This window comes from Mesocricetus auratus, unplaced genomic scaffold, assembly GCF_017639785.1.
Source record: "Mesocricetus auratus isolate SY011 unplaced genomic scaffold, BCM_Maur_2.0 Super-Scaffold_100003, whole genome shotgun sequence".
In the NCBI taxonomy this organism is placed as follows: domain Eukaryota; kingdom Metazoa; phylum Chordata; class Mammalia; order Rodentia; family Cricetidae; genus Mesocricetus; species Mesocricetus auratus.
In genome coordinates this window covers 88,085,625-88,095,450 of record NW_024429188.1, presented here as the reverse complement: position 1 = coordinate 88,095,450, position 9,826 = coordinate 88,085,625, and the positions used below count along the sequence as shown (strand labels likewise).

Genomic DNA, 9,826 nt, shown 5'->3' with positions numbered 1-9,826 from the left:
CATAATCTCCTACATCTCTTATCTCCATTTTACAAGTAATAAAAGTAAAATATAGCAGTTGCTTTCCATTGTTCCTTTCATTCTATTAAGTAAAAGTCAATAAATATTTCTGGGAAAGCCAGACAGTGGCTTAGCATTTAGAGGCCAAAAGGCAGAAGCACTAACATAATATGGGGATGGAGACATTGGGAAAAAAACTTTCCACAGATTTTAAATCAAAATCCAAACATCGTTTATATATATTACATAATATAAAGCAGTATGAGAAAGCTACATATAATATATTACTGTATAAAATTACTACATAGATTTCAATTCATTTCTCTAAGGTTTCACGATTCAGAAGGTCTACTATAGAAACCAATGCAATCAATTCAATATATTGTTACACTGCAACTGAAAGCTTTTGCTTCCTATTAGCAAAATGGCAGTAAAACAAGCCTTTGAAAAAAGCCCTCTTTGCTCACACTTTACAGCCTGTTAATTCCTGTACTATAATACTGCTTTTGTGGCCCTGCTTCCACTCTAGAACTTTGGGTGGAAATAGCATTCTTCTTAATGAACATTTGCATTTTGGTATGCTGACTTCCTGAAGCTACACAGCATCACAGTACCTGTGAAAAACAGTCCCTCAGCACATCCTTTAAAATACCACTGTCTTATTTCAGGTACTTGCTACATAGCTGTTGTGTAGGGCTCATTTCAACTGCCAGAAGGTAAACTGCATTGTGACAAGGGATTTTTATCAGTAATTGTGATTATATTCAATGGAGCCAACCAATCTAAGAATCAGTGTATGTGAAAATGGAGATTAGCAGCTGGAGAGCTGGCTCAGTGGTAAAGAGCACTGGCTGCTCTTACAGAGGACCAGGGTTCAGTTCCCAATACGCGCATGGTTGTTTACAACTGTCTGTTACTTCAGTTTCAGAGGATCTGACGCCCTTTTCTGGCCTCTGCAGGCACTATATGCACTTAGTGCACAGACACATGCAGACAAAACACCCAGACACAGAAAATAAAAAAGGAAAATGGAAATTAGCCTATGTCAGGATTCAAATTTTTCATGTCCTGAATAAAAATGTGGCATTTAAATATAGAAGGGTAAATATTCAAAGAAAGTGGCACAGATAACATGTAGAGAATCATTCTAAAAAATACCCTTAATGGTTTAATTAAGCCCATAAATAAGTAATAGGCTTTGTTATGGCATTTTACACATGTGTGTCATTACATGTTGCTTTATTTGTCTCTCTCCTTCACTGCCCTGCCCAACCCCTTTTTTGCCCCCATTCCTTGGTACAAATAGCCCTCCTATCTATTTTCCTGTCATTTGTATTTTATTACTCTCTTTTTCTCCTTCCTCCCTTGAGATTTTTTCTATTTCATTGATCCCCTTTCTACTTTCAACACACACACACACACACACACACACACACACACACACACAGTCTTCATCCACCTGTTGATTGGCATCTAGACTGGTTTTCTCTCCTGGCTACTGTGAATAGTGCAGCAATAAATGTAAACATGCCTGTGCACATTGCTGTTGGGAATATAGTTACTACAAAGGTCGCAGCAGATGTTCAAGAGAATAAAAAGAGATTCTTTCAAATTAACGAAAAGGCAAATGTCATAGAGCTATCGAACTTAATATGTATGGCTGTACCGAATATAACACTCTGGAGGCTGGGTCAGAAAGATCACAAGTTTAAGTAGGACTATCCTGGGCTACATAGCAAGACCCTGTCTCAAAAGAGGGGGTTTGAATGTTTGAATATTTGAATACTTTTAATTAAAATGCATTTAAAAATCAGAGTCAGATTAAGACCCTTTCTACTGCCTTCCCTATGGCCTCCCAAGCTGGGTTGTCTGCTTCCCACACCATCCATGCTTAGTTAGCTCTATCAGAGCACTTACCAAACTACTGTCCTTGTTTCTGTCTCCCTGGTGCAACCATGTACTCCTTGCAACCTGGGACAGTTTCAGCTCCTAATTTGTATAACATTGAAAAGGGCATTCATGAAAATGGACTGCAGTGCCGGGCATTGGTTGCACACGCCTTTAATCCCAGCACTGGGGAGGCAGAAGCAGGCAGATCTCTGTGAGTTCGAGGCCAGCCTGGTCTACAGAGCGAGTTCCAGGACAGCCTCCAAAACAATACAGAGAAAACCTGTCTCGAAAAACCAAAAAAAAAAAATGGAGTGCAACTTGACAAACCAAATGACCAAAAGTAGTCTAGACAAATAAATATCCCATTGAAATATCAAGTAAAAGACAGGCGAAATGTATTGGTGAGGATGAAGAGAAATTAGAATGTACGTCCATTTACTCATGAGAACAGAAAACAGTGGAGTCATGTGAGTAAACAGTCTGGAAGTTCTCAAAAGAGCTTAGCATATAGCTCCTATATGAGACAGCAATCCCATTCCTAGGTGCATACCCACGAGAGATAAAACATATTATGTTCAAACAAAAACTTCTACATCAATGCTCACACATCCCATAATAAACAAAAAGTGATACAGTTCAGATGTCTTTCAACTGATGAATGGAAAAAAAAACCAAATTCAGTGTGTTCCACACAGTTGAATATTACTCTGCCAGAAAAAGGAACAGACAATTGATGATATCATAATATGAATGAACCTTGAAAATACCATGGTAGGTGACAGAAGCCCATCACAAAAGATTACATATTTTATCAGTTTGCTCATATGAAATATCAGAAAAATCACCTACATAGAAACAGGAGGCTGGCAAGGTGACGGGGAAGATTAATTGCAAATAATTTTAAGAGAATTTCAGAGTCGATGTGGCATAAATATCTTAAAAACTAGATAGTATTGGTAAATGCACAACTCCATACATTTACTTAAAATAACCGTAATTATACATATATGCAATTTTATCATATGCTGTGATGCAAACACTGGGGAAGCAAGTCTCTATCCAGTTCACTATTCAGTTTATCTCTAACGTTTCTCCCCATGAAGACCCCCCCCCATGAAGAGGTGTGTTGAACTCAGTCTCTGCAGCATTTTTATTGGACGAGACTTGGAAGTTGTGCTTAGAAAATGTCAAAGTCACCATTTCTCTCTGTGAAATTGTCTGATGTCTTCGGTTATACCATTTATGTGTTTCCATTTGGTTTGCCCCAGTGTGTGGTCAGGATTATTTCCAGTACATGTCTGCAGCTCTCCAAAGGCCCCATCCAGGCAATTAGTTTGGGAAACCCTCAAGCTCTATTCAGAACTAGGTATCTTGTTCTATTGTGGCATGTCCCTGGAAATGTTGAGACCTTCACGCTGCCAGATCAGCCAAGAGATAAAAAGCCCTGCGCTTTGAGAGCAATGGAGAGGCACCAAAAGAAGCAAGCACAGCTCTCTGACCTAAGGGGGCGGAGAGAGAGGGGGGGGGAGAGATGTCCTTTGTCTTACAGGAAGGGTAAAAGCTACCACAATCTCTAGGGTAGGTGTCTCCTTCCTGGTGCCCGAAAAGTCATGAAGTCACTCGTGGGACTTTTGTCGCTTTCCCCATGGCAGTGTTACCCTCCAGCCATCACAGAGTTTTACAAAGACCTACAGTGGAGGACAAAAAGCCACCTGAGTCAGCTGGACGGTACCTGGCCACTCTCTCGTCACAGCTCTCGGAACTCTCATATCTTATTCCATGATACGCTGGTCAGGTGCCATCGCCACAGCCAAGCAGAAGGGGTTGAGCTGAGCACACCGATCCTAGACTAGTTTAGTCCATAATGGCCGAGTCCAATCCACTATAGCAGAACCTGTCTGAGCTCAGCCGAACCCAGATGAGGCAAGCCTAGTCAAGCCACACAGTGCTTTGCCAGTGATAACTGAACCTATCCATCCCATCTCTTTCTAATGCAGCCTAGGCAACACAGTCCCGCCAAGCAAAGCCAAACCCAATGGAGTCACTCAGTCAAACCAAGTAGAACTTTGCTGAGCATAACTGAACCTAACCTAGTTTAGCTGAACGCAGCTAATTCTCAGGCCAGCCAAGCCAAATCCAACTGAGTCCAAAGTAAGCTAGCTGAGCTTTGCCGAGACCAGGCAAACATGTCTCAGACAAGCTGAGTCAAGGCCAGGCGAATTTTGCCAAGCCTAGCTGAGCCAAGCCGATTCTAGCCAAACAGAAGAGCTTTCCTTCAAAACAAGTGGAGTCATAAAGGAGCCTAGCCAAATCCTACCAAGTCTAACCTAGTCCTACTGATTCCTGGTGAGCTCAGCCCAGTTCAGCGAAGCCTTCCTGAGTCTAGCCTGAGCTTATCAGAACTAGGCAAGCAGCTGAACCCAGCAGAGTCCACAATAAAGCCATTTTGAACCTAGATCCCAGTTCCTCTCTGGGGAAAATACAGCATTTGGTTGGATTTTTGTGAGTAGTGACGTTCCTGAAAACATGTGTGCTCTGAACCTCGCTCTTCTGTCAGGCCTCTTGACGTTCCTACTTGGGGTTCTCTCCCACAGAGACAGTCTGTGTGCTTCACTATGGTTTGAGCTCAGATCTCTTTCTTGCAGCTCCCAGTTGCTAATGACAGCAACTACTGTGCTATAGCCCACATATGGAAATTGAGACTCCCTGGTTTCCAGACTTCTGTGTTCCACTGTACCAGTGGCTCACCTGCTCCAGGACTCCGACCATGCTGTGCTTCGGTCCCTTAGCTCCTGCATATAATGGCAAGCATAAGGGGGTAAGGGATCCCCAAACAGTCATTGTGAGGCAACTAGTGCCCTGGAGATTCCATACTGATGTTATCCTCTCTCTTCTGGCTTCCACACCCACAGCTTCCAATTAAGCTGGGTTTTTTTTTCTGTTCCTGGCAATCATCTGTGTACATTTCAAAAAGTTTTTTATTATTTTCTTTTCCCAAGTCATTCAGAATTTGTCTTTATGTCCCTTATTCTTGTACTTTCAGAGGTGTTTCTACCAGTTCTCTTGCTTTTTCTAAGAAAACCAAAATATAATTTATGCACAATGTGTGTCTACAAATAAGTTTATTTCTTGCAATTTTGTTGATATGCTTCTATATTTCCCTGAACATTAACCTTGTACTTCTTTCTGCCAAGTTATTTTTTCATTTGTTCTAAAAACCATCACAACATAAGTTGGTCAGCCCATCAGCTCTCCCCCATCCTCACCAGGGTGACACCAGGGTGAGCTCCCCTGAACTGCTCTGGCTAATTCACCCCTTGCAACAACGAGCAAGGGGCAAATCCCACCCCTGTGGATGATATGCAAGGTACAGTTCATTTGTTCTACCAAAGTTTTCAATAAAACAGAAAAGGACAACACTGGCATACTATGAACGCCTAGTATGCTGTAACCTACAAGGACGCCATCATTCCAAGGCGGGTGTTTATAAATGTAAACACTAACATAATTCTCACAGTGTGCAGATGACTGCTTTCCTACTCTTTTCTACTCCTTGATGCGTCCTTAGTTAAATCCTAAAGGAGAAGGACTCTTTGCACTTCATCAAGCCATGCATGCCTGCAAAATATTTTAGCCCTGGCTAGCTAGGATTTTGCACCTTCTTATCCTGTCCCTGTGATCTCTGGTTGTGACAACACATACTTAACTGAATAGGAAGGAGTCCTCAGACATCAATCATGCCTCCTTCCTGTCACACACTGGGAAATTTCTGTGTCACTCTAAGATCAGTGCCCACTGCCCCCATCACATTGCTGAGGATAATGGCTTCCATGGCTCTGAGCAGTCTTTAGACTTTTTAAAGTCATGGGAAGCCTTTAACATGTAAGAAAAGGAGAAATCTCCTCACCCCCACCTGGGATGCAAAAAACACACCCCCTGCCATGCATGGAGTGGGGCTAGTGTTGGTCTGGCCCTGGAAATCTGCTGTAGCATTCAATAAATACTATCTTATCCTCCTATCATTGTCAAGAAACCTGATGCATTCTGAACAGACTATTATGATGGCCAGGGGTCAAGCTCAGTGTAGGAGCCTGACTGTTACATCCTCAAATGAATATTAAGTAAGCACAGCATGAATAGCAGGGACATTTCATTTCTTCTTTCATAGCAGATTAAGCAATACATTTTAGCCCAGTGGTTGTCGTTTCTCAAGAGCCTACAGTGGGTTAGCCTAGCCCCGTGTTAATTTCATATCCAAAGCACATCTAACAGCGGGTCTTATGGACTTACAATCTTCATTTCCTTGTTTGCGAACCCATGAGTCAGGGAAGGGGTTCAGGCTTTGGAGTCAGTCATTATAGAGCAGTGGTTATTGTCTTAGTTAGGGTTTCTATTGCTGTGACAAAACACTAAGACTAAAAGGCAACTTGGAGAGGAAAGGATTTAATAGGTTTACACTTCAGCATTGCTGTTCATCACTGAAGGAAGTCAGGTCAGGGACTCAAATCAGGCAGCACCTGGAGGCAGGAGGTGATGCAGAGGCCATGCAGGGATGCTACTTATTGACTTGCTTCCCATTGCGTGCTCAGCCTTCTTTCTTACAGAAGCCAGGACCAGCATCTCAGGGATGGCACCACCCACCATGGGCTGTGTCATTCCCCATTGATCACTAATTGAGAAAATGCCTTACAGCTGGATCTCATAGAGGTAGTTCCTCAACTGAGGCTCCTTCCTCTGACGACTCTAGCTTGTATCAAGTTGACATGCAAAACTAGTCAGTACAGTTCTCAACGTTCCTAATGCTGCAACTGTTTATTTCAGTTCCTCAGATTGTTGTGACCTCCATCAATAAAGTCATTTTCATTGCTACTTCATAACTGTAATTTTGCTACTGTTATGAATTGTAATGTAAATATCTATGTGTTCCAATTGCCTTAGGTGACCCCTGTGACCCCCAAGTTGCCCAGCTTCCAGGCACACAGTTCCAAGTGAGTGTCAAAGATGTTCAGTCTGTTTCCTCACTAGAGACATAAGATCATGGCCTTGCCTATTTTATAAGATTCGTGTGATGGTTAACTGAACTGATGTAGTTAAAGGGCTTCAAACTGCTTTGCCTCGGCAAACAACTCTTAGAAATCTCAGTGGTAATATTTATTCAATTTTATTATGATTACGCAAAGGCCAGGAAGAGGAAGAAGGTACAAAAGAAACAGAGAAGAGACTACTAAAAAAGCCAGAGAGGAGGGAGCCATGAAAGAAAGGTGTCATGGAAACCAAGGGCCACTTAGATGCCAGGTACTTACGACAAAACAAAAAGCCATTTTCAGCCAGTAGTGACCAGAAAGGGTGGAGGCAGAACAGAGACAATAAGCCCATAGCTTGAAAGGAAGGGTATTACAGCCCAAACACCCTCCCTCACCTTTGTTTAGCAGTCTCAGGGGCTGATCTGAACACCCAGGTACCCAATCTGAGAAAAAATGGATTTTTTTCTTGCATAAAGAAAAGGATGCTGTCTCATAAAATGAAGTAAGAAAGAGAGAAAAGAAGGAAGAAAAGAAGAAAGGCAGGAAGGAAGGGAAAAAGAAAGGAAGGAGCGGAGAAAGGAAGGAAGGAAGAAAGAAAGGAAGGAAGGAAGAAAGAAAGAAAGAAAGAAAAGATTTCAGATTAGCAAATTAAAAGAATACAGTTTTGAATGTGCATAACAGAGGCTGGGGAGGGGCATGAGAAGGCCAAAAGATCCTAGAATAGATTTTCTAAGCATTGCTCTAGCTCCAGTGAAGAAGGTCACGAACAGCCAGGACTTGTTTCTTTTCATTTCTGTTTCTACCCTGCCTGTGGCCAGAAAACAATGCTGGCAACATAATCTATGTCTTTGGACCAATTATTCAACAAGTGTCTGAAGAGTGGAGTTGAGCAAAGTTAATCTGGAACATGGAACTTTTCTTTTTAACTGGGGTCAGGTATTCAACAAGGGATGGCGTGACGCTTCATCTTCATTGTCAACATGACTGGATTTAGAATCAAAATGGAAACACGTTTCTAGGGATGTCTCAGACTGGGTTTCCAAAAAAGTTCAGCTTCAGAGGGAAGACCCATCCTGCACCATCCATCCCACGGGCTGAAGTCCCAATTTAAAAACAAAACAACAACAACAATAACAAAAAAAAAAAAAACAGAGGCACATCAGCCATCGCCTCTCTCTACTTCCTGACTGAAGGTGCAGTGTGGACCAATTACCTCACACTCCTGTGTCTTGCATTCTGTTCGCCACCATCATGGACTGCACTGCCAAACTGTGAGCCAAAACAAACCCTTCCTGTGGCCAAGTGCCTTGTCACAGCATTGAGGAGAGTAACTAATACAGCAAGTGTCTAAAGGGGCAGGTGGGCAAAAAGGTACAACTTGTGCAGACTGATGATATTGGAAGTTCTAGTGGCTTCCTTCTAGGAGCACAGGAAGTCACCTCCCTGGCTCTGGAGAGCACAGTGGCTGCCAGGGGCTCGTGGGTACTTTGGAGGGATGCAAAGGCTGTCCCTCCTGTGTCTTTGTTCAAGGATGAGAAGCAGCAGAGATCCCTCCCAATTTCCCTCTGGCCATGAGGGTCTGGAGGCTGAAGTTAAAAAAAAATAAAGGAATAATGGGGAACGTGACCCCAGGGGACAGAGGTGGTGGTGATTGTAAGGACAGAGTGTAGGGTCATGGAATGGAGCAAGAGTAAGGGTAAGAAGGAGCTGAGTGACTGTTCTAGAAAAAGGAAATACTTGAGGTCTGGACAAAACCTCTTGTAGGTAGCTTTGGTGCCTGCTGCCTCCTCCAGGTCTCAACCTGGGCCCTCTTGCCACTTCTAAGTGGATCATCAAAGCTAGCAAAATAACACCTCTAATACCTGCCTCGGGCAAATCCGAGTCACTCAGAAAAGGCCAGGTTTCTGCTTGGAACCCTATTTCTGCTATTCCTACCAGGATTTCTGTCCCTGTCAACCACCATGTGAGTCTAACTAGCCCTCCTTCCCTCATCCCTGCCCCATGACCTATAAAGCACTGTGCTTCTCTCCTGACACACTGACTCCCAATGCCAAGTAATCTTACTCTCTTGGTTCTGTGAGGCCCTATTTCCTACATGATAAACCTCTCAGGGTCTCAACTGTATGACTCCATTTCACTCTCTCCACACTGCCTTTCCCTTACAAGCAGATTGCTGTCCTTTGCCTCTGTGTGAATGGATTGGATTGGAAGGGATCTCACATTGAATTGGGGTTGGGGTCCTTGGGCTCCTATGTCCTGTAGGATGAGGATTAGACCACTGTCAGAAGCAGAGCCTGCTGATGCTAAGCTAACAGCAAATGCTTTCTTTTTTCCTTAATCAGGGAGGCAGCAGAGGGTAGCATCAGCCCAGAGAAGAGAGCAGGACGCCCAGCAGCAGCAGCAGCAGCAGCAGCAGCAGCAGCAGAAATATAAAGATGCTATCAAGAGAAGGAAATGTGCTCCCAAGCATGAGCAGGAATTGAATCACTGCAATTCCCATGTTAGACTCCTACCTCAGCGCTGGATTTCTCCTCCAGCAGAGAAGACAGCAATGGAGATCCGCCAGTCATTCTAGGCTACGATTTGGCTCTACAGGGCAGGGAAGCAGTTAGCTGTGGCAAAGTGATCTTTTGCTTTGGGAGATTTATCCAGTCTATTTCTTTTTCTTGTGTGTGTGGCGGGGGTGGGGGGATTAAGTCTTGAGCTTTATGTGTGCTAAACAGGTGCTCTCTGTATTTATTTCTTTTTCTCTGTGCGTGTGTGTGACAGAGAGGGGGGATTAAGCCTAGAGCTTTATGTGCTAAACAGGTGCTCTCTGTATTTATTTCTTTTTCTCTGTGCGTGTGTGTGACAGAGAGGGGGGATTAAGCCTAGAGCTTTATGTGCTAAACAAGTGCTTTCTGTATTTATTT

At 43.2% G+C, this 9,826-nt stretch overlaps 1 protein-coding gene across 1 annotated transcript in view; it reads left to right on the top strand.

Moving 5' to 3' along the window:
* LOC121139784 (transcriptional regulatory protein AlgP-like) overlaps positions 1-9,489 on the top strand; it is a gene marked incomplete at its 5' end in the record, with an annotated part of 12,593 nt that extends 3,104 nt beyond the window's left edge. Inside the window, 2 exon segments of the mRNA XM_040743777.1 lie at positions 3,543-3,618; positions 9,257-9,489. Of these exon segments, the coding sequence (XP_040599711.1) occupies positions 3,543-3,618; positions 9,257-9,489 (309 nt within the window).
* Positions 9,490-9,826: the final 337 nt, after the last annotated feature.